Source organism: Eretmochelys imbricata, chromosome 10 (genome assembly GCF_965152235.1).
Source record: "Eretmochelys imbricata isolate rEreImb1 chromosome 10, rEreImb1.hap1, whole genome shotgun sequence".
NCBI lineage: Eukaryota > Metazoa > Chordata > Testudines > Cheloniidae > Eretmochelys > Eretmochelys imbricata.
Window position 1 is genome coordinate 43,351,013 of NC_135581.1, and position 24,964 is coordinate 43,375,976.

At 52.8% G+C, this 24,964-nt stretch overlaps 1 protein-coding gene across 1 annotated transcript in view; it reads right to left on the reverse strand.

Annotated features, from left to right (window-relative positions):
- PARP6 (poly(ADP-ribose) polymerase family member 6) overlaps positions 1–24,964 on the reverse strand; it is a 66,581-nt gene that overhangs the window by 7,119 nt on the left and 34,498 nt on the right. The window contains exons 10-19 of the mRNA XM_077828838.1: positions 24,448–24,543; positions 22,769–22,861; positions 22,290–22,415; positions 21,497–21,562; positions 20,861–20,928; positions 19,625–19,673; positions 18,488–18,600; positions 17,057–17,129; positions 16,188–16,257; positions 8,762–8,841 (exon numbers count right to left, since the gene is read on the reverse strand). Coding sequence (XP_077684964.1) covers positions 8,762–8,841; positions 16,188–16,257; positions 17,057–17,129; positions 18,488–18,600; positions 19,625–19,673; positions 20,861–20,928; positions 21,497–21,562; positions 22,290–22,415; positions 22,769–22,861; positions 24,448–24,543 — 834 coding nt within the window. The remainder of the gene's footprint in view (positions 1–8,761; positions 8,842–16,187; positions 16,258–17,056; positions 17,130–18,487; positions 18,601–19,624; positions 19,674–20,860; positions 20,929–21,496; positions 21,563–22,289; positions 22,416–22,768; positions 22,862–24,447; positions 24,544–24,964) is intronic.

Sequence of the window (24,964 nt, forward strand, 5' to 3'; positions counted from 1 at the left end):
CTCAGTGTTTCACAGGGATGAATTAGGTATTTGGGGCAAAGGAAGGTACAGATCTGTGTTGGGGGTGTGGATCCCCTCCCAGAGCCATGCTTGCACAGCTCTCAAGGCTTCCCTCCTATCTTAACGCAGGTCCAACCTGTGTAAAACACCACCCTGGACATGTGTCTGGGCCCACCCATATCCCCCAGCATGCAGGTGTGACATCAGGTACTTGTATATTACAGAAAAAGCTAGGTCCAACTCTACATGGCTTTTGGCCTTTCTCACTTTATCCCTACATGTTCTGACCTCAATAAGGTAGCTTTCCTTGCAGATCCCTCCCATCTTCCACTCCTTGTAGGCTTTCTGCTTGTTCTTAATCACCTCTCTGAGATGCTTGCTCATCCAGCTTGGTCTACAACTCCTGCCTATGAATTTTTTCCCCTTTCTTGGGATGTAGGCTTCTGATAGTTTCTGCAACTTTGACTTGAAGTAATTCCAGGCCTCCTCCGCCTTTAGATCCACAAGTTCTTCAGTCCAATCCACTTCCCTAACTAATTTCCTTAATTTTTGAAAGTTAGCCCTTTTGAAATCAAAAACCCTAGTCACAGATCTATTTTTGTTTATCCTTCCATTTAGTTTGAACTGAATTAGCTCATAGATTCATAGATATTTAGGTCAGAAGGGACCATTATGATCATCTAGTCTGACCTCCTGCACAACGCAGGCCACAGAATTTCACCCACCACTCCTACAAAAAAAAACCTCACACCTATATCTGTGCTATTGAAGTCCTCAAATTGTAGTTTAAAGACCTCAAGGAGCAGAGAATCCTCCAGCAAGTGACCCGTGCCCCATGCTACAGAGGAAGGCGAAAAACCTCCAGGGCCTCTTCCAATCTGCCCTGGAGGAAAATTCCTTCCCGACCCCAAATATGGCGATCAGCTAAACCCTGAGCATATGGGCAAGATTCATCAGCCAGATACTACAGAAAATTTTCCCAGAAAATTCTTTCCCAGGTAACTTGGATCTTACCCCATCTAAAACCCATCACAGGCCATTGGGCCTATTTACCATGAATATTTAATTACCAAAACCATGTTATCCCATCATACCATCTCCTCCATAAACTTATCGAGTTTAATCTTAAAGCAAGATAGATCTTTTGCCCCCACTACTTCCCTCGGAAGGCTATTCCAAAACTTCACTCCTCTGATGGTTAGAAACCTTCGTCTAATTTCTAATCTAAATTTCCTAGTGGCCAGTTTATATCCATTTGTTCTTGTGTCCACATTGGTACTGAGTTTAAATAATTCCTCTCCCTCTCTGGTATTTATCCCTCTGATATATTTATAGAGAGCAATCATATCTCCCCTCAGCCTTCTTTTAGTTAGGCTAAACAAGCCAAGCTCCCTGAGTCTCCTTTCATAAGACAAGTTTTCCATTCCTCGGATCATCCTAGTAGCCCTTCTCTGTACCTGTTCCAGTTTGAATTCATCCTTCTTAAACATGGGAGACCAGAACTGCACACAGTACTCCAGGTGAGGTCTCACCAGTGCCTTATATAACGGTACTAAAACCTCCTTATCCCTACTGGAAATACCTCTCCTGATGCATCCCAAGACGACATTAGCTTTTTTCACAGCCATATCACATTGGCAGCTCATAGTCATCCTATGATCAACCAATACTCCAAGGTCCTTTTCCTCCTCTGTTACTTCTAGTTGATGCGTCCCTAGCTTATAACTAAAATTCTTGTTATTAATCCCTAAATGCATGACCTTACACTTCTCACTATTAAATTTCATCCTATTCCTATTACTCCAGTTTACAAGGTCATCCAGATCCTCCTGTAGGGTATCCCTGTCCTTCTCTAAATTAGCAATACCTCCCAGCTTTGTATCATCTGCAAACTTTAGTAGCACACTCCCACTTTTTGTGCCCAGGTCAGTAATAAAAAGATTAAATAAGATTGGTCCCAAAACCGATCCCTGAGGAACTCCACTGGTAACCTCCCTCCAACTTGACAGTTCACCTTTCAGTAGGACCCGTTGTAGTCTCCCCTTTAACCAATTCCCTATCCACCTTTCAATATTCCTATTGATGCCCATCTTATCCAATTTAACTAATAATTCCCCATGTGGCACCGTATCAAACGCCTTACTAAAATCTAAGTAAATTAGATCCACTGCGTTTCCTTTATCTAAAAAATCTGTTACTTTCTCAAAGAAGGAGATCAGGTTGGTTTGGCACGATCTACCTTTTGTAAAACCATGTTGTATTTTGTCCCATTTACCATTGACTTCAATGTCCTTAACTACCTTCTCCTTCAAAATTTTTTCCAAGACCTTGCATACTACAGATGTCAAACTAACAGGCCTATAATTACTTGGATCACTTTTTTTCCCTTTCTTAAAAATAGGAACTATGTTAGCAATCCTCCAATCATACGGTACAACCCCTGAGTTTACAGATTCATTAAAAATTCTTGCTAATGGGCTTGCAATTTCTTGTGCCAATTCTTTTAATATTCTTGGATGAAGATTATCTGGGCCCCCCGATTTAGTCCCATTAAGCTGTTTGAGTTTCGCTTCTACCTCAGATATGGTGATGTCTACCTCCATATCCTCATTCCCATTTATCATGCTACCATTATCCCTAAGATCCTCTTTAGTCTTATTAAAGACTGAGGCAAAGTATTTGTTTAGATATTGGGCCATGCCTAGATTATCCTTGACCTCCACTCCATCCTCAGTTTTTAGCGGTCCCACTTCTTCTTTCTTTGTTTTCTTCCTATTTATAAGACTATAGAACCTTTTACTATTGGTTTTAATTCCCTTTGCAAGGTCCAACTCTACTTGACTTTTAGCCTGTCTCACTTTATCCCTACATATTCTGACCTCAATAAGGTAGCTTGCCTTACTGATCCCTCCCTTCTTCCACTCCCTATATGCTTTCTGCTTTTTCTTAATTACCTCTCTAAGATGCTTGCTCATCCAGCTTGGTCTACAACTCCTGCCTATGAATTTTTTCCCCTTTCTTGGGATGCAGGCTTCCGATAGCTTCTGCAGCTTTAATTTAAAATAATCCCAGGCCTCCTCTACCTTTAAACCCATAAATTCTTCAGTCCAATCCACTTCCCTAACTAATTTCCTTAATTTTTGAAAGTCAGCCCTTTTGAAATCAAAAACCTTAGTTGCAGATTTATTTTTGTTAATCCTTCCATTCAGTTTGAACTGAATTAGCTCATGATCACTTGAGCCAAGATTATCCCCTACAACCATTTCCTCTATGAGGTCCTCATTACTCACCAAGACCAAATCTAAAATAGCATCCCCTCTAGTCGGTTCGGCAACTACTTGCTGAAGGAATCCATCAGCTATCGCATCTAGGAAAATCTGAGCCCTATTATTATTACTAGCACTCGTCCTCCAGTCTATATCTGGGAAGTTAAAGTCTCCCATGATCACACAGTTTCCATTAGTATTTACTTTATTAAAAACATTAAAAAGGACTCTATCCATATCCAAATTAGATCCCGGCGGTCTATAGCACACCCCAAGCACTATCCCAGGGGAGGCTCTAATAGTTTTCTTCCCCAATTTAATTTTTGCCCAGACAGACTCAGTCATATCCATTTCATCACTTCTTATTTCTTTACATTCTATCTCATCATTGATATACAGTGCTACTCCACCACCTTTACCTTTATTTCGGTCTTTCCTAAACAGCACATACCCTTCAATACCTGTAGCCCAGTCATGACTACTATTCCACCAGGTCTCTGTTATACCTATAATATCTGGTTTCACTTCCTGCACCAGTAACTCTAGTTCCTCCATTTTGTTACCTAGGCTCCTTGCATTAGTGTACAAACATCTTAATTTTTGCTGTTTAGCCTCACTCACATTCTGTACCCTATTAGGCACGGTTATTTTACTACCAGTATAACCTATTAGACTTGTATCTACACTGCCCTTCCTCCTACCTACAGCTGTATCCACTCTTACTTCATTTTCTTTCCACTCTATGCTTAATTCTGGCGTGGAGATTACCTGGACATCTCCCGACCATCTCCCCCAAATTCCTAGTTTAAAGCTCTCTTAATCAGTTGTGCCAGCCTCCATCCTAGAAGTCTATTTCCTTCCCTACTCAGATGAAGTCCATCCCGAGAGAACTGTCCTCTATCCATGAATGCCTCCCAATGGCCATACATCCCAAAGCCCTCCTTATAGCACCACTGCCTAAGCCATCTATTGATAGTCATAATCTTGTCACACCTTTGTTGCCCTTCTCTAGGAACAGGCAGAATCCCACTAAAGATCACCTGAGCCTCAATTTCCTTAAGCGTCCTCCCCAGCCTAGCATAGTCTCCCTTAATACTATCCAGCGAGAATCTAGCCGTATCATTTGTTCCCACATGAAGGATAATTAGGGGATTCTTTCCCGCTCCCTTTAGAATCCTTTTCAACCTCAGGTCTACATCCCGTATCTTAGCACCCGGAAGACAGCACACCCTCCTATTTTCTGGATCAGCTCTGGTTACAGGCCTATCTATTCTTCTCAGTAAAGAGTCCCCAATCACATAGACCTGCCTTTTCCTAGTGACTGTACTATTCTCCAGTCTATCCCCTGTTCCCTCTGGCTGCAAGTTCTTTCCATTCCCATTCTCCCTTGTAATCCTTTTTAACCCATCCTGTATCCTCCTGGGGCTCATATTTGGTGTAATCTCCATTAACTCTTCCCCTTTTCCTATAGGACTAACCTCTCTTCTCTTCTTCCTTGCCCTGTCACCTTCAGTGACTACCTGCTGAGCCCCTTCCTCATTTTCCAACTCTGCAAACCTATTCTTAAGCTCTATTTCTCCTTCACTAGCCCGTCTTTTCCTCTGCCTAGTTCTTTTAGTCACATGCTTCCACTGACCACTTTCCTCACCCAGTCTCCCCTCAGAATTCCCTAGTCCTGCTTCCATCTGCAAGTCTGAGCTTTTCCTTTCAGATACCTCATGTCTTTGCTCCATAATCTGCTCAAACCCCTTCCTAAACTCTACCAGACTTTCCACCTGCATCTCCAAACCTCGGATCTTTTCCTCCATCAGCTCTATCAGACGGCACTTCATGCAGACAAAACTCTTACCAGGTGCCCCCTCCAGGATCATGTACATACCACAGCTTCCACATCCAGTCATCTTCATTGTGTCTTCTGCTACATGGGTCACTCCCACTGCCACCTCTGTATCTGTCATATCCTTCCCACCTAAATCCTGTTACTCTGGGAAACACAAACCACACCAAAACACCACCACCCACAGCAAAACCAAACCCAACACAAGCACCGCAAGACAAACTCCCCTTTCAAACTCCCACTCAAACTCCCCTGTTTACAGCTCTGTTTGCTAGCTCCTGTGCCGCTGCCTGACTGGCTGCTACCTTTATAGGACCCCTAGTCAGTGAAGCCCCGCCCCCTAATCAGGGCTCAGCTTCTCTCCCAGCACAAAGCCCCTACAAACCTCTACACATACAAATACTACCAATACAAAACCAAGCACACACAAATACCTTCTCCTCCAACAGAACTCCCACTCAAACTCCCCTGTTTACAGCTCTGTTTGCTAGCTCCTGTGCCGCTGCAGCTGTCTGTGCCGCTGCCTGACTGGCTGCTACCTTTATAGGACCCCTAGTCAGTGAAGCCCCGCCCCCTAATCAGGGCTCAGCTTCTCTCCCAGCACAAAGCCCCTACAAACCTCTACACATACAAATACTACCAATACAAAACCAAGCACACACAAATACCTTCTCCTCCAACAGAACTCCCACTCAAACTCCCCTGTTTACAGCTCTGTTTGCTAGCTCCTGTGCCGCTGCAGCTGTCTGTGCCGCTGCCTGACTGGCTGCTACCTTTATAGGACCCCTAGTCAGTGAAGCCCCGCCCCCTAATCAGGGCTCAGCTTCTCTCCCAGCACAAAGCCCCTACAAACCTCTACACATACAAATACTACCAATACAAAACCAAGCACACACAAATACCTTCTCCTCCAACAGAACTCCCACTCAAACTCCCCTGTTTACAGCTCTGTTTGCTAGCTCCTGTGCCGCTGCCTGACTGGCTGCTACCTTTATAGGACCCCTAGTCAGTGAAGCCCCGCCCCCTAATCAGGGCTCAGCTTCTCTCCCAGCACAAAGCCCCTACAAACCTCTACACATACAAATACTACCAATACAAAACCAAGCACACACAAATACCTTCTCCTCCAACAGAACTCCCACTCAAACTCCCCTGTTTACAGCTCTGTTTGCTAGCTCCTGTGCCGCTGCCTGACTGGCTGCTACCTTTATAGGACCCCTAGTCAGTGAAGCCCCGCCCCCTAATCAGGGCTCAGCTTCTCTCCCAGCACAAAGCCCCTACAAACCTCTACACATACAAATACTACCAATACAAAACCAAGCACACACAAATACCTTCTCCTCCAACAGAACTCCCACTCAAACTCCCCTGTTTACAGCTCTGTTTGCTAGCTCCTGTGCCGCTGCCTGACTGGCTGCTACCTTTATAGGACCCCTAGTCAGTGAAGCCCCGCCCCCTAATCAGGGCTCAGCTTCTCTCCCAGCACAAAGCCCCTACAAACCTCTACACATACAAATACTACCAATACAAAACCAAGCACACACAAATACCTTCTCCTCCAACAGAACTCCCACTCAAACTCCCCTGTTTACAGCTCTGTTTGCTAGCTCCTGTGCCGCTGCCTGACTGGCTGCTACCTTTATAGGACCCCTAGTCAGTGAAGCCCCGCCCCCTAATCAGGGCTCAGCTTCTCTCCCAGCACAAAGCCCCTACAAACCTCTACACATACAAATACTACCAATACAAAACCAAGCACACACAAATACCTTCTCCTCCAACAGAACTCCCACTCAAACTCCCCTGTTTACAGCTCTGTTTGCTAGCTCCTGTGCCGCTGCAGCTGTCTGTGCCGCTGCCTGACTGGCTGCTACCTTTATAGGACCCCTAGTCAGTGAAGCCCCGCCCCCTAATCAGGGCTCAGCTTCTCTCCCAGCACAAAGCCCCTACAAACCTCTACACATACAAATACTACCAATACAAAACCAAGCACACACAAATACCTTCTCCTCCAACAGAACTCCCACTCAAACTCCCCTGTTTACAGCTCTGTTTGCTAGCTCCTGTGCCGCTGCCTGACTGGCTGCTACCTTTATAGGACCCCTAGTCAGTGAAGCCCCGCCCCCTAATCAGGGCTCAGCTTCTCTCCCAGCACAAAGCCCCTACAAACCTCTACACATACAAATACTACCAATACAAAACCAAGCACACACAAATACCTTCTCCTCCAACAGAACTCCCACTCAAACTCCCCTGTTTACAGCTCTGTTTGCTAGCTCCTGTGCCGCTGCAGCTGTCATGATCGCTCGAACCAAGTTTGTCCCCTACAACCATTTCTTCTATGAGGTCCTCACTACTCACCAAAACCAAATCTAAAATGGCAACCCCCCTGGCTGGTTCAGCAACTACTTGGTGAAGGAATCCATCAACTATCACCATCCAGGAAAATCTGAGCCCTATTATTATTACTAGCACTTGTCCTCCAGTCTATATCCGGGAAGTTAAAGTCTCCCATGATCACACAATTCCCATTAGTATTTACTTCATTAAAAAAATTAAAGAGGCCTCTATCCATATCCAAATCGGATCCCAGTGGAGCACACCCCAAGCACTATCCCAAGGGAGGCTCTAGTAGCTTTCTTCCCCAATGTGATTTTTGCACACACACACACACACAGCTCTGCCAATGCAGCCCAGCCTTGTCTCACAGCTCCTGCTGTCCCAAGCCTGGTCCTTCCCCCGGAGGCCGCTAATTAGGCCAAACACAAGCACCAACTTTTGTCAGGGCCGGAGAGTGCTTGCGCTCCCGCCCCCACTCCCTGCCCCTATTGGATCCCTCCCAAATCCCTGCCCTGGCCCCGCCTCCTCCCCCAAGCGTGCCGCGTTCCCCCTCCTCCCCCCTTGCTCCCAGGCTTGCCGCGCAAAACAGCTATTCTGCGGCGCAAGCGCTGGGAGGAAAGGGGGAGAAGCAGGACCCAGCGGTGAACTCAGGGGAGGCGGCGGAGTGGAGGCAGAGGTGAGCTGGGGCGGGGTGGTGGGGTGGGGAGCTGCCAGTGAGTGCAGAGTACCCACCAATTTTTCCCAGTGGGTGCTCCAGGTCCAGAGCACCCATGGAGTCGGCACTTATGGGACCAAATTGTCTCAGGACACATGATCAGCTTCATGCTTTGCGAAAATGGTCACTAGGAGCTAGAATAAATCCCACCAAACATCTGTGATAGATGTAGAAAGCCAGGTCTCCAGATGTGGAAGTCCAGGGAGGTAGGTGAGGCTGACTATACACATTTTATAGATGGGTAAACTGAGGCACAGAAGGTGGGTTTTTCAGAAGTTGACCCTCAGAGTCAGAAGTTGACTGCCCATTGACATCAATGGGACCAGAGTTGGGCCAATACTAAGCAGTTATGGCCCTTACCAAAAGACCAACAGAACAGCAAACAAAACCTAGGAGCCCTGAGCCCCAGTCGCCTGCTCTAACCACTTGGCAACATTCCCTCCCCTCAGGCACAGAAAAACAGTGATTGCACAAACACATCTCAGATATGACACAAGCCAGTCTTGCACATACCCCTGTGGCTGATGTGAGGGTAGAAGGACAAACAGAGGCTGTGCATGGCTGGGGTTCCAGGGACAAGGCCCAGCAAGCAATACCGCCGGTTACCTGAGGGATGGTGTTCATTCGGTTATATCTCTGGACGAGCTCATCCTTTGAGGGCATCCTGTGCTGTCCTTTCCCCATCCCTGTTGGACAATAAAGGAAGAACAACAGCACAGGTCAGCAGTTACTGGGGAAAGGCCGCCCTCCTCTCACTAAATCCTGTGTCCAGGATGCTCCACAAGACATAGCTGCTTGCTGAAGGAGGCGAAAGGATGAGGCCAGCTCTCCATGCAGATCAATACTGCCCTCATAGGCGCCGACTCTGTGGGTGCTCCAGGGCTGGAGCACCCACGGGGAAAAATTGGTGGGTGCTCTGCACCCACCGGCAGTCAAACTTCCCTACTCCCCTGCCCCACCTCCTCCTCCTCCGCCTCCTCCCCTGAGTGCACCGCCTCCCCGCTCCTCCGCCTACCTCCCAGTGCTTCCTGCCCAGCTGCCATCAAACAGCTGTTTGGCCGCTCTGGGGGGGCGGGGAGAGGAGCGGGAATGTGGCGCGCTCAGGAAAGGAGGCGGGGCCGGGGTGGGGATTTGGGGAAGGAGTCGGAATAGGGGCAGGGAGGGGGCAGAGTTGGGGCGGGGACTTTGGGGAAGCGGTCGGAATGGGGGCTGGGCAGGGCCGGGGCCTCATGGAAGGGGTGGAGCCGGGGCAGGGCCGGGGGTAGAGTGGGGTCGAGCACCCACCGGCGGGAGCAGAAGTTGGCGCCTATGATTGCCCTGGCAATGCACTGCCACACCCAAGGGTGTGCCATGACCCAAGCAGACATTCCCATGAAGAACATTAGATGGTGCAGAAACCCTCTCATATACAGGAGCACAAACGGATGTGTGCACGTGGGAACTACCATGCAGTGGGCTAACTTGGATTTGGTGAGTGTAACCACAAAGGGCCATGTGTCCCTGGAGATCATTTGGGCAAGAGCTGAGACGACCATCTTCAGTCAGCTGTCTACCTTTTAGGAGGCAAGGCTGAGCGAGGTATGTAACATGGCCCCACAGCACCACAGCCACTCATGGATTTAGCCCCAGTGGGAGGACTGGCCCCACTCTTTCAGCTCGGGAACTGGGAAACAGGGTAGATCACATGATTTGCCTAAAGCCACAGGCATTTGCGGCTGAGCTGGGAATTGACCCCATGTCTCCAGAGCTACAGCCCGGCACACAGCTCCACCAGGCCAGGTGTCTTACCCTGCGTATATACCTCACTGGCTACATCAGCAGTTCTCAAATTTTGCTACTGGTGACCCCTTTCAAATAGCAAGCCTCCGAGTGTGACCCCCCCCCTTATAAATTAAAAACACTTTTTTACCATATTTAACACCATTATAAATGCTGGATGCAAAGCGGGGTTTGGGCTGGAGGCTGACAGCTAGCGACCCCCCATGTAATAACCTCCCAACCCCCCGTTTGAGAACCCCTGGGTTACATGATAGACCCTGTAGCTTAACAATCAGAGGTGTTCAGGGAGGAGGAGACTAATAATAATAATAGTAATAAAGTGCTCCTGAAAGGGCCATGCACTGTGGAACAACAGAGCCCCGCAGCTGCCGCCACCTGGGGCCATTGTGAAGGACAAGGGTAGGGAGTGAGTGATGCTGCTGAAGGTGGGGTCTGAGTCTTGTTAACAGGAGTTGCTGTGGTTCCCTGTTAGTCTGGAGTTTAACAGGATCTGCAGCTCAAATTCTGTCTCCCCCCACCCCCCTCAAACTGCCATGGGGCAGCTTCAATCCACAGAAACCAGATGAACCCCAGAGCAGCCAGTTGTCTCCCTAGGTGCTTGTGGCTGAAGCGGGGGCACCCTGACTTTCTCTGCCATCCCGCTGGCCTGGTCTGGGCCCCCCAGACGTGCATTGTCACCGAATGCTCCAGGTGAAGATCCAACCCGACTGGGAAGCGTCCATGGCTCAGGGCCCTTGACAGACGACGTAGCAATGAGTCTGACTTTCCGGAGCTAAGGGGCAAGGCCTGCAGCAGTGTGATGTGTGTCAGGGATGCTCAAGCTGGAGGGGGGTTAAACAGACACGGCTTCTGCTGCCCTCGTTTGCTTCCTGATATGCCCTAAGAGACATCAGCCCACTGGCCCCAGATCCCCAGAGTGAGTAGTGTAAAAGGGCCCTGGGAATCAGAAAGCTCCCCACATTCACCTCCCAGTGGACAGAGGAATAAATAGGGACCAGGAGTCTGCACGTCCCCCAGCTCTCTGGCCTGGGTTAGACAGGAGGCCAGATTAGGGATCATGGCAGTCCCTTCTGGCCTTCGAATCTGTGAATCCATGGGACCAAGATAAGGGCTAGCAGAAGCCCTGGAGGGGGATCTGCGTGGACTCTCCCTCCAACCCCACTGGCCACGGCAGCGCTGTCTGGCCAGTAGCCGTGATGCCGGCGACTGTGCTGAGACTGCTCCAGGAGGGAGATCTATGGCTTCCAGCAGCTTTGGCTGCAGCTCTTTAGCAATGCCTGGAGCTGCGATGACCTACCACTCAAGGCAGCTCCTCTGCTGGCCACATCCCTGCTGCTTGCATGGCCAATGAGCCATGTGGAAGCTGTGCAGAGGGGACAGAGCTGGCTGCCTGGATGAGCGGCCAGGCTTCCCCTCCACATGGCCCTGCTGCAGCTCCCAGGCTAGCTGGCTTGGCTCCCCTTTGTGTCCCACTGCAGCGGGAAGGGGAGGCAAAGCATTTGCCAATGGAAACTCAAGAGGAAACATCCCCTGTTCACCAGGTGAGCGGAGTGGAGAGGAGAGAAGGAGGGCGAGGCAGGGAGGGCAGGTAACAGATCCACCATGCCAGTGCTTCACAGCCTTCCCCAGAGCAGGACACACACACCTCATCTACCAATGCAGCTTGGTCACTGACCCTGACACCGGCATGTGACCCTCCCCAGAGCCATGACCCCAGGCTACCCCCGCTCTAGGTGTTCATACCATGCCTATCACCAAGACATGATAGCACCCTCGAGGCACTACAGTCATTCATTCCCCAGGCAGGACGGCTCTCTAGACAGTGCAGCCAGGGGCTTTCAAGAGGCACTGCTCTATAATGCACGGGCAGCAGCTGATATAATGCTAGGCTGGACTAGACACAAGGGACTTACCACAGGGGCCAATCTCACCAGGGCTCCTGGGAAATGCAGGGGGACAATCGACTGGCCTTTTCCCGCTTACCGGGGCTGGAAGGGTGCTCTGACCAGAATTTCCAACACCACTCCCAGGGAGGCACCAAAATGAGTGGCTTGATTTGCTTAGGGGCTCCGCCCACTGAGTATGGTCGGTGCAGGGCTCTCTGGGAAATCTGGCCCCAGTGAAGGGTGCCAAGCACTAGAAATCTAGGCCTGAGCAATTTTGAGGAGATAAAGCCAGATTTTCAGAATTCCTATGGAGAGTCTTTTGCAGACCAAATAAACCAAGCCAGCCCCAGCATGGGAACGGCCTGAGAGGTGAGGGACTAAGAGACGAGGGCCCTAGTCCTGGGTTCCTGGTGGAAGTAAAACTCACTGAAGCCAATAAAAGCTTCAGATATGCAAGAGAGGCAGGAGTGGGCTCCCAGTTTGCGACAGGTTTCTCACTGTGCCGATTCAGTGGCTGAGGGAACTGGGCCAGCCAGGAAGCCGGGCGCCCTGGCAGACACATCGGGGGAAGTGTGTTAATTAAAGCTCATTGGAAAGCAGGTTATTTTTCTATGGCAAATTTCTACACAAATTGAACAAGTCATTTTTGTCCAAATTTTCCATGGGAAATGTTGATATTTCTCTGAAAAATGGGAACCTGAAAACGAACAAGCTCAGTGTGGACATGCTGTGGTGGTGCCCATAGCAGCTGTAGTCCAGGTGCTCCACGTTCTCTCAAGCGGAGTACAGAGTCTGGTCCAAAAGGTGACCGCTGCTGAACCGCTCAGTGCTAGCGGCCCCAGTGTAATATCCTCAAAGTGCCTCAGAAACCCATCACAGTCGCCTTTCATGTCCAAAAGGGGAACCCCACACAAAAAGGAGGAGGTTCATTAAATGGACATTAAAAGGGACAGTCTCAAGGGGGAAAATTCCTGCAAACTGCATAGACACTATTTTAAAACACCACGACAGTGGTTCAAACTAAATGTACACCGCAGAGATAATACAACAGAACAGTGAGAGAACCAAAACACATGCTGTGATGGCTAAAGAGCTGAGTAAAAGAGGTGGTTAGAGGTAAAAAGGTATCCTTTAAAAACTGAAAGTCAAATCCTAGTGAGGAAAATAAAACAGAGCATAAACTCTGGCAAGCCAAGTGTAAAAGCGTACTAAGGCAGACCAAGAAAGACTGAAGAGCAACTAGCTAAAGACACAAAAACTAACAGCAATTGTTTTAAGCACCTCAGAAGCAGGAAGCCCATCTGCCAAATAATCAATGAGGGCACTGGATGTTTGAGGTCATGAATGAGCACTCAAGGAAGAGAAGGCCATTGTGGAGAAGCTACATGAATTCTTTGCATCAGTCTTCACCGCAGAGGATGTGAGGGAGATCCTCACACCTGAGCCATTCTGAGGAACCGTCTCAGACTGAGGTGTCAATAGAGGAGGTTTTGGAATAAATAGCTAAAACAAGCAGTAATAAGTCACCAGGACCAGCTGGCATTCACCCAAGAGTTCTGAAAGGAACTCAGATGTGAAATCACAGAACTAATAACTGTGGTATGTAACCTATTGCTTAAATCAGCCCCTGTACCAGATGACTGGTGCATAGCTAATGTAATGCTGATTTTTTTTTAAAAAGCCCCAGAGGTGATCCTGACAATTACAGGCTGGTAAGCTCAACTTCAGTACCAGACAAATTGGTTGAAACTGTAGTAAAGAAGAGAATTATCAGGTACATAAACATGATAAATTGGGGGAAGTCAACACAATTTTTGTAGAAGGAAATCATGCCTCACCAATCTATTACAATTCTTTGAGGGGGGGTCAACAAGTATATGATCCAGTCGGTACAGTTTTCTTGGACTTTCAGAAAGTCTTTGACAAGGTCCCACACCAAAGGCTGTTAGGCAAACTAAGCAGTCATGGGATAAGAGGGAAGGTCCTTTCATGGATCAGTAACTGGTTAAAAGATAAGAAACAAAGGGTAGGAATAAATAGTCAGTTTTCAGAATGGAGAGAGTGGTGTCCCCCAGGGATCTGTACTGGGACCAGTGCTGTTCAACATATTCATAAATGATCTGGAAAAAGGGGTAAACAGTGAGGTGGCACAATTTGCAGATGATACAAAATTACTTGAGAGTTAAGTCCAAAGCTGATTGCAAAGAGTTACAAAGAGATCTCACAAAACTGGGGGATTGAGTAACAAAATGGCAGATGAAATTCAATATTGATAAGTGTGAAGTAATGTACATTGGAAAAAAATAATCCCAACTATGGATACAAAATGCTGGGGTCTAAATTAGTTGTTACCACTCAAGACAGATCTTGGCGTTATTGTGGACAGTTGTCTGAAAACATTTGCTCAACATGCAGTGGCAGTCACAAAAGCTAACCCAATGTTAGGAGCTATTACAAAAGGGAGAGATTAAAAACAGAAAATATCATAATGCCACTATATAAATCCATGGTACACCCACACCGTGAATACTGCTTGCAGTTCTAGTCACCCCATCTCAAACAAGGGGTATTAGAATTGGGAATGGTACAGAGAAGGGCAACAAAAATTATTAGGGGTGTGGACAAGCTTCCATTTGAGGAGAGATTAAAAAAACGGGACTCAAACTTAGAAAAGAGACTACTAAGGGAGGATATGATAGAGTCTACAAAATCATGACTGCTGTGGAGAAAGCGAATAGGGAAGTGTTATTTACCCCATCACATAACTCACAAACCAGGGGTGCCCCAATGAAATTAATAGGTAGTAGGTTTAAAACAAACATAAGGAAGTATTTCTTCACGCAATGCACAGCCAGCCTGTGGATCTCATTACCAGGGGATGTTGTGAAGGCTAAAACAATAACTGGATTCGGAAAAGAATTAGACATGTTCATGGAGGATAGGTCTCTCAATGGCTATCAGCCAAGATGGCCAGAGACTCAACCCCATGCTCTGGGCATCCTTAAACCTCTGACTGCCAGAAGCTGGGACTGGACGACAGGGGATGGATCACTTGATAATTGCTCTGTTCTGTTCATTCCCTCTGGGGCACCTGGCACACAGTAAGACAGGATATTGGGTGAGATGGACATTTGGTCTGACACAGTATGGTCATACTTATGTTCTATGGGCTAAACCCCCTGGTCAGACTACATCTCCCATTGTTCACCACGGCCTCCCCTCTTGGAGAGGTGGGTGATGCATCATGAGAAATAAAATCTGTCTGGGGAGCCTGGTCCAGAGAGGAGAAAGGGGACACGAGGTGCCTGAACTAGAGCTTCCAGGAGGTATTTGGGTTTTGGATGAAAAAAATCAAAGCTTTCCCCAGGAAGCAGACGCTTTGCAGAGAGCCATTCATTGTCCATCCATTCCCGAGACATGGACGGCACCTTCCCATGGCAGACATGGGAGGCTGCTGCCCAAAATCAGTGCCATGCAATGCTGGAGAAGAACCAGGACCCCCAACAGGCTGGCAGAGTTGCCTTCCCGACTGTACCAGGCTGTGACAGCAGATACCCATGTAGCCAGGGACTTCCCATCAGAGAAGACCCATCACCCCATCAGACCGAGGCAAGATCTGGCACTACCAGCCAATGGCTGCGGGACATCCCAGAGCATGTTACAGAGGTGGGGAGGGGAGAATGAGGGAGCAGTGCGATGTGTGGGGACTGCCATGGCCGAGACGGGCACACACACAAACACACCACAAAGCAGGCATGCTGGCACCACCAAGCAGGCATGTCTCTGAGAAGTGAGGCCATGAGCAAGGGTTAATCCCAGGAGGCCACAGGACCAGCTCCCCCACAGGTTAAACCTGCCTCCATGCCACCAGCACACCCTGCCCAGCCACCCTGGACAGAGCTGCTCTTGGCAACAGCCCTGAGTGGGACAGCCTGGAGCACAGCGGTGATGGAGGAGCAGGGCCTGGGGGTACTCATGCCAATCACACACAGCTCTGGCTGGAAGCAACATGTGCAGATAGGCCTCGCATCAAGCAGATGCGACCAGAGACCAGACCAGACCAGACCAGAGTCCTGAAGGGCAGGCTGTGCAGGGTCACCCATCTGGGAAACCCCGCTCAGGTGTCCCTGGGAGCTGCATTCTCCTTCTCTAATACACATGGCTTCCGGAAAATGCTGTTTGCACGTGCTTCTCCCAGCCTGAGCTGTGTGCAAGTGGCACGAGCCATTTACCCAGGGAGCCCAGAAGTGCCCCAGCCCAGCAGTGTCCCTCCCAGGCTGGGTTTGCAACAGGGCATGGAGGGGAACGTGTAGCTCTCCAGGGCCATTGGGTGCACAGACAGACAGGGAGAGAGGAGAGCCTCTTACCTGAGTATCCAAAGGAAATACTGGAGATGGGGCTCAGATAGATGCCTTTGCCATAGGCTGCTCCATGCAGCTTGCAGGAAAACACCAGCGTGAGCAACACAGGCAGACGGTGCGAGCCTGTACCCAGGAGGCGCTGCATCCGCCAGCCCAGGGCCAGGGCAGGGAGAAACCAACAGGGCACACACTGGCTGGACTGCAGGCCCCTCCCCCGCTTGTCAGTCTGTCCATCCACCCCATGTTGCAGACTCCTCCCCCACCTGTCAGTCTGTCCATCTGTCTCACGCTGCAGGCCCTGCCCCCGCCTGTCGGTCTGTCCATCCACCCCACACTGCAGGTCCTTCCCACCGCTGTCAGTCTGTCCATCTGCCCCATGCTGCAGGCCCCTCCCCTGCATGTTGTCTATCCATCTTCCCACCCATCCCCCGCCAGTCAGTCTGTCCAACTACTTTTCTGTCTGCTTGTCCAACTCAGGAGCAGCTGAGCCTGCAGAGCCAGTGCCTGGGCACTGCTGGGAGCGGGGTGGGTTTGGGAGAGTTGGCTGCTGGGAGCTGAGCTGCAGTGGAAAGAGGAGAGGGCATGGCCTTGGGCATGGGACCCTCCCCATGAGGGCTGTGAGTGAAAATCCAGGTCTCTCCCAGGCACAACCCGCTGATGGGAGACTCTGCTGCTGGTGCTCATTGCAGCCCAGCACTGCAGGGGTTAATCTTGCCCCACAAAGCTGGGCTCTCTTCTAATGCCAGCCAGGCCAGAGCCCGGATCTCAGACCCACTGGCTCCCTCAATGCCCAGGACAGCCTAGGTCACCTGCACGTGGCCACACCCAGCCCATGAGGTCAGAGGGCTGGCAGAGGGCAGGCACCAGACCGTTACCTGCAGTTTGGTGTAGGACGCATTGACCAGCCCGTTGCGTAGGATGGAATGCCAGTTCTCAATGTGAGATCCACTGTAAGAGCAAGGAACCAGCACGTCAGGCACACAGCCCAGCCGAGCGCTGCCATCCTGCGTGCACATCCTGCTCATACCTGTCCCCTCACGCACCCGCCCTCCACTCCTTCACTGGCACCTAGCACACATACAGCCAGCCACTCCCTTGCTACCAGAGCAGTACCTGGCGCCTCCCTCTCTCCCATACACCCACATCCAGGATGGCAAGGCCAGAGGTGGAACTTCCAGCTGGAACAGCCATGTCTGCGGCGGTGCGGGCACCAAGAGAGGCTGGCCACCCCGAGGACAATCCCAGGGGATAGCCTAGCCTCATCCCCAACGCAGCTAGCCCCTCCCGCTATGCCCGACTATGTCCATGCCAGCTGGGACTCACACCTCCTGCTCCAGGGCAGTCAGACCCACAGACACACCCTCCCCTAGGGCTGACACGGCTTTGTAAAGTCTCAAGAGCTCTCTCCTCTGCTGGGCCATGCCCAGCCTCCCCTTCTGAATGGCCCTGAGCCTTGGGCAGGATGGCGGGCCAGGCTGAATGGAGACAGAGCTTCGGCAGACCCAGCCATCAGCCTTCCCAAGGTGCTCCCTAACTCACACACCCTGGGGATGCAGGCGGCCTCCCAGTGCTACCTCATCAGCCCCACAATGCCCAGCTGTGCCATGCCACACAACACGGACTTAGCCGAGCAGCCACAGGAAGGTCCCACTTAGTGCAGGTAAGTTTGGATCCTTCTGCACCTCTGGGCTTTGAGGCAGCAGGCTGGGATTCTCAGAAGAGCAGCCCCCACTGTTCCATCTGGGCCTGGCCACGCCAGGGTAAGAAAATAATGCAAGTTAGCTGGTCCCTGTCAGCTGCCAGCCCCTTTGGGGCTGGAGTCCCTGTTCTGGCAATGGATCAAGCTGGTTCTGATCTGACACAGAGGGTCCTTCCCCTCCCTAGCACACAGCACCACCATTCCACTGCCAGGTGGGCTCACAGGGTCTGATCCAAAGCCCAATGGGGGTCTTTCCATTGACTCCAATGGACTTTGGATCAGGCCCTAAGTTTCCTTATCTAGAAGCAACCCCATTGCCCCAGCCTGCCTGTAGCCAGAGCTCTCCCCCAGGTACACTCAGACCCTCTTGCCTGGCTGGGTACCTTGCTCAGCTGCTGAAGCAAGGGCCTTGGCTCGCTCTCTCTGGGCACTAGCTCTGCCAGGGCATCGCTACCAGAGCAGGGACAGGCCCCACTGCGGGGATTCTTCTGACATGCAGCAGCGAAGGGAAACCGAGGGGCAGCAGTGCCAGCCGGTCTGGAGCCCCCAGGAAGAAGCAGTGGGGAGCTGCCCCAAGGGGAAGGGCCCCGTCCCACCATGGACTCACTGAAAAGCGAAGGTGCTCCCGTAGAGTTTCTTGGCTGTGCGGAACCGGGCTTCCTTGGCCGGGGGGCTGCTCAGCAGAAGGAACTGGTGTGAGGTGTGCATGAATTTCAGCTGCTACCAAGGGAAACAGACCAGCAAAATGGGGAGGGAGCAAGCGACCGAGCAGGAGAGAGATAAAAGAGAGAGATCATGCAGGGAAGTCCATCCCCGCGCTGAACCCCCATCCCAACCCCAACACCATCTCCAGGAGCCAGCACAGGGCCCAATGGTGCAGAGCTCTCTACACCTCAGGGACACTGGGTGCCAAGCAGTGACTGGTGGGGTGGAAGCAAACCAAGGCTGCTCCCTGCATGGCTAGTGTCAGCAATGGCCACAGATGGAGCCTTTCACCTTCCCAGTCCTGCCCCTCTCGGCAGGGCCTGCAGGCTGTTACCAGTGACCTAGAAGTGAGTGAGCTATACTCAGAGTCCCACTGGATGGGAGTCCCCACCCCAGAGCCCCAGCCCCCATGTGCAGGCAGAGCCTTAGGGAACAAGACACATTCGGGGCACGGGGAGCTTGTATCAGAGGACTGCAGGCCCCAGGATGGGAAGGGTGCCAGCCTGACGCAAGGCTGAGTCACACTCACAGTAAGGGCTGCTCATGGGCAGAGCTGGGGGGTTGCTGGTAGGTGAGGCTTCGGAGCGTCAAAGAGGCCGAGGAGCTCCCAGTGGTGGAGAGAGGGGAGGGGTTGGGTGGTTACAGGTCTGAGGACCAGCTGAGCTTGTAGAAGGAAGGGAACTTAAGGCTTCCCATTGTTGAAGTTACCACTGAGGGGAAGTTGGAGGGGGGCTTCCTTTGCTTCCTGTCACATGGCAGATCTCCTGCCATCTGCACACAGGCTCCCTCTTGGGGAGCAGGCTCTGTGCATTCTGCATCATGCTTGGCCTTGGTCCTCTGAGCCCCACAGCAGGTGGCTCCAGCCACGTGGGCCAGGGAGCTGTGCTGGGAATGGGGGTTAGGGAAGCTCCGGCCCACTGTGGCAATACGGAGCAGGGCTGCGCTCACTGGGCATGCAGGAGGGAACGGAATGGTGGTACGCAGCCAGCCTGACCCAAAAGGAAAGAGATCGTACCCTGAAAGGGGAGCGGCCACGTACCCTGCTGAGAGGCAGCTTGACAATGTGAGATCTGTTACTGGAGATTATCCTAGGGAGGAGAAAGAGGCCGTTAGAACTGCGGGGTTAGGACATGTTAGATCAGACCAGTCCACACTCTTCACATCACTTCACTCACTTCATCAATGAAGTGAGCTGTAGCTCACGAAAACTTATGCTCAAATAAATTGGTTAGTCTCTAAGGTGCCACAAGTACTCCTTTTCTTTTTGCAAATACAGACTAACACGGCTGCTACTCTTCACATATTGAATCAGACCCTAGCTCATCCAGCATGGTGTCCGGCCGCCTGCCCTGGCAAGTCAGACCCCCAGCCCATCCAGCGTGGCGTCCCGCCCCCTGCCCCGACAGGTCAGACCCCCAACCCATCCAGCGTGGCGCCCCTCCCCCTGCCCCGACAGGTCAGACCCCCAGCCCATCCAGCGTGGCGCCCCTCCCCCTGCCCCGACAGGTCAGACCCCCAGCCCATCCAGCGTGGCGCCCCTCCCCCTGCCCCGACAGGTCAGACCCCCAGCCCATCCAGCGTGGCGCCCCTCCCCCTGCCCCGACAGGTCAGACCCCCAGCCCATCCAGGATGGTGTCCCACCCCCTGCCCTGGCAAGTCAGACCCCCACCCATCCAGTGGGGTGTCCTGAAATCTTCAGAGAAAAGAAAAACGAACCAGCCATGCCACATGATCTCAGGGGGAACAGTGTTTCCTCTCAACTGTTGCCTTTCAAGGCTCACTAGCAATTCAAACCAGCACCCAACCCACAGATAGCATGGCTCCAGTCCTGCAGGATTGGTGCCTCTGTGTCTGGCAATGGGCCGGAGACTATGACAAATTTCCAGCCCATCTGCCCACCGTGGGACCCATGCTGCCCTAGTGGGCCAAGCAGGGGCTGTTTGTGTGAGAAGCAGCACAGCTTTTAGCCACTCATGGTGGCACGGGAGAACCAGAGGCTGGGCAGTACATCTGATATTGGCCCAGAGAGAGAGTCATGCTTCTACAACATCACTAACCATGGGGTCTGACACTCCGTGCCCTGGGGACTGTGCCTCTGTGCTGCCTGGGAAGCTCAAACCCTCATTGTTCCCAGATTGCTCATCCCAGGGGCAGTGTCACTGGGTCCCCTCTGTGAGCCGGTGCTTTTACCCCCTGGCATTTCATCCATCCTATGAGCCCCTCGCCGACCTCTGCCCACACTCTCCCACAGCCCGGCAGGACATGGAGCACTTACCATTGCAGGAGAGGGTGTGCCAGAGGGTCCAGTTTGTCCATCTGCTTCTTGATTTCCAGATATGAGCCCTGCAAAGAACAGGGCAGCGCTAACGCTGGGGCCTGGCACAGGACACCAAGGAGCGCATCTCAGTCAGAAAGTCACATAACTAAGTCGGAGCGCCAAGGCCACTGGGTTTTCTGTCACCAGCGTCTGCAGCCCACATCCTTCCATGGGGAGAGGAGGGTGACAAAGGAAAGTGAACCTGGCTCAGCAGTAGTGCCCCGTGGCTAGGACACTGGCTCCCTAGGGGCTGGGACGCTGGCCTGGGGCTCAGGAGAAGCAGGCTGTACTCCCAGCCCTGCCCCTGACCTTGGAGAGGTCATGTCTCTTTGGGAAAGAGCCTAGCTCTTTCTCTGGGGCTGTGCATCGCATAGCACGCTGAGGCCTGGATCTCAGTTGGGACCTCTAGTGCTGCGGGCCTAGGAGTAATAATGAACATCAAGAATGTCTCCTTGCTGCAGAGGAGGTGACACAAGCAGCCGCCCCGTTGGGTGAGGGTTGAGGGGCAGGATGGGCTGAGAGAATCAGAGAGGGGCCTGGATTTTGGGTCTATCCTGAGGCCAGGCCCAGTGTTGGTAGCACCAGCTACCATACCTGGGTCATTTCCCGGATTGACATCACGCTGTCCAGGGCCTTCTGCAGACGCTCATAGTTCTTCTTCTGCAGTGTGGGAAGGGAAAGAGACAGCTGTCAGGCACAGCACACACGGGCACGTACCCAGCCTGTCCTCCTTGCCCCCAGCCTGATGCCAGGGGTCAGAGCTCCCTGGGGACCCTGGAGTCCTGTCAAGGGAACCCCTGGCCTCATCGCCCAGTTGCACCAGTGCAAATCGTAACTGCACTGCAGCCACAGGGTGAGTGGGAGGCGGATCAGACGCAATCCCCGCCCATTCACACGGGGGTGCTCCGGAGTCTGGCTTTGGGCCACAGCAGGTTGGTAGCATGGATACCGGTGGCTGTCAGCAGGAGCTTAGACTCTGTTGAGATCTGCTCTGGCAATTCCTACGTCCCTCTGTCCAACTCCTGCACCCGGGCAGAGTCACCCCACTCCCTGAACCCAATGGGAGTGTGGGAGGAGGACGTCTGTCTCCTCCCCCAGAGCGTAGTCACACCTGGAAATGTCTGGGTATAAATGGCCTGGGGTCACCACTGCCTTCTTGACTGACCGCGAAACGAGGCCCTGCCGAGCCAGCCCAGCTCCAGGAGAGCGATCGGCGTCTCCCTGGCCTCAGGCGGCAGCAGCCGGGTCTGTAGTGAGAAGGGACAGGCCGCCACACCCCGGCACAGTGACCCTCCCAAGTGGGAGTCGCGCCCCCAGCTGGAGCTCGCCGCCGTGGTCTTAGGAGCAGCCCAGGGCCCCGCTCGCAGCGGTGGGATGAGGCGCTTACCTTGGGGTTAAAGGCAAGTGTTTTGGGGTCGCTGGGGTCCACCACGGAGGGATACGGTTCGAAGATGATGCTTTTGCGTGGGGACTCCAGGGCAGCCCGACACATAGCCACAAGCAGATCCACCACCTGGGCCGGGGAGAGCGCGACTGAGAGGAGGAGGAGGGCGGGAAGGAAGCACCACTGCCCCAGTGCGAGATCAGGCCCTGATGCGAGATCCAGCCCTGCCAGGAAGCAGGGCCCTGATCGGGTGCGGAGAGGTATCCGCTATAGCCGAGGCGGGGCAAGATGCTCAGCTCAGCACCCCTCTGGGCTGGGGTTGTCAGGGGAGCAGGCACGCCGAGGGACTCTCACCTGCCATGGCATTGCTGCGACACCATCACTCTGCTCCTTCCCTAACAGCTCTCCCCCGGGCGCAGGGCTCCCCGCCCCCCAACTCTCTGCCTGTGCCCTTGCTGATGTCCTCTGCTCAGTGCTGGTACCTCTGCTCCCGTGGCCACCTCCTCCGCTGCACCAGACATCACCCCCAGGGTGTAGAAGGAGAAGACGCACAGCTCCCGCGTGCACACAGCCGGCTGCAGGGAGACGAGAGCGACACGGGGGGTCAGAGAGAGCCCCATGCCCCAGCCTCCCACACTGAGCCCAGCACTGGAATCATTCACCATTGGCCAGGAGCGGGTACCGCAGGGAGCAAGCCTGCCCCAGCCCCCAGGCATCCTAGCAACCCAGATGGGCTGGCACTGCAGCATTTGCCCCCTGGAACCTGTTCCCATAGAGACCCTGGTGCATTCTGGGAATATTTTTTGTTTCTGTTAAAGCCGGCCATGCAGCTCCTGCACCGCTCCGAGGCTCCTGGACACAGAAGCAGCTACAGCTACATGTCACAACAGGCCACCTCCCCGCTCCAGCACCAGCCATCCAAGGCACTCAGCACACATTCCCTCATTAGCACTCACACTCCCCGGGAGGCGCCATCCCCTTATGACAGGTGGGGAAACTGAGGCTTGGGTACAGTTGAGGCCAGTGTTCTCAAGAATGCCCTCTAACTTTGAGTGATCGGTTGCTAAGTCCTCAGTCTGAGGTTCTTTGGGCTGGATTTGCAGAGATACAGGGCAACCAATCTTTCAGTTCAGCTGGAGGTGGGGGTGCTCAGCACCCCAAGATGCAGGCCTAAGGGACGCAGGCTGGGCACCCAAAAACTGAAGCACCTAAACTCAGAGGCCACTTTTGAAAAGTCTGCTAGAAGAGACTGGCCCAGGTCACACAGCCATTTGCGGCAGAGACAGGATTAGAACCCAGGGCCCCGACTCCCCGTCCTACGCTCTGCCTTCTTGTCAGCTGGGTGGGGCCAAGTGGCATGTGGTTAATACTCCCATGCTAGTTAGGAGTCAGCCAGCAGGGGGCAGCAGCAGAACAGGCTCTGCTCCCCCGCACACACATCACCACCACAATGCAGCTGCTGCACTCCAGGGGGGAGGGGCAGCAAAGCCCGCACACCCCATAGCCTGGCTATTGGCGAAGAGGGCCCTGTGGGCGCGAGATGCTGGGCAGGGAGCAATGCTGAACTTACCCGCTAGAATCCCAGCATGTGGGGACAGTCTCTCTCTGACTGGAGGGTTTCCCAGGGGACAGTTGGGCTGGGCAGGGGAGGCCAATGAGGCCGGCCCAGCTGGCTCCTGGTAGCACCCCTGTGATCATAGACTGGGATCAAACCCACCTGCATCGCTGGCTGTGCCCCTGGCACATAGCACTGCCAAAGGGCTGCCACCAGCTACAGCCACTCTGAACCATGGCAAACCTCCCTCTGCACCCACTCCCTCAGTGGGGTGGGGTGCGTGCTGGGCACAATTTAAAGGGCCCTGGCTCCTCCCACATCGCCTTCCACCAATCACTGCACTTCTCTTCGCCTGCCTCATTACCCCGCCTCCAAGTTACCAGTTTCCATCCTTTACTGGGGCAGGTTAGTAAAAGCCCCAGCCGCCAGGGCTCCACCCTTTGCTGCCTCCAGCAGCACAAAGGGGCAACGAGGAGCGCTCCCAGTGCCAGCCAATCCAAAGGACATCAGCACTTGACCTGCCTCCAACTGTCCCCATGGCCCCTCTTGGTGACCAGCCCTACCACAAACGTGCTCCAGGGGATGCTGGCCTGGAGGTCTCTGTACCTTGAGCATGGATCCATTCTGGAAGACGTGCTGCTCGTCGCATACCACGCAGTATTCGTTCAGGGTGGGGATCCGCTGCTCTGCATACTTCATTATCTGTGCAGCGAGGCCGTAGTGAGCCAGGACCACCCACGCACCCCAGCACAAGCCACCCTCTCCACACTGAGCCACAGGATGAGCATACTCCAAACCAGGCAACACTTCCCATCCCGGGGCAAACGGCAGGTCCAGGCCGTTTATTAGCACTGAGCTGTCTCTGTCCTGTCCCACCTGCTGACCTGGGCTCCTGCCTGGGCAGAATTCACCACCTCCCACGGAGCTACCCCCAGGATGTGCCTCTATCTGAGCTAGGACCAGACCACTTCTCAACTCAAGGGGCAGGATCAGAACAGGTGGGGGCGGGCGCAAAACAGCAGAGCTGGCCCTGCTTAGGCAGGGTCATGTCTCGGCTCCCTGGAGGTGTGTACCACACGGGGCAGGGCTGAACACGTGGCCAGCTCGCTCCCTGGAGGCTGCG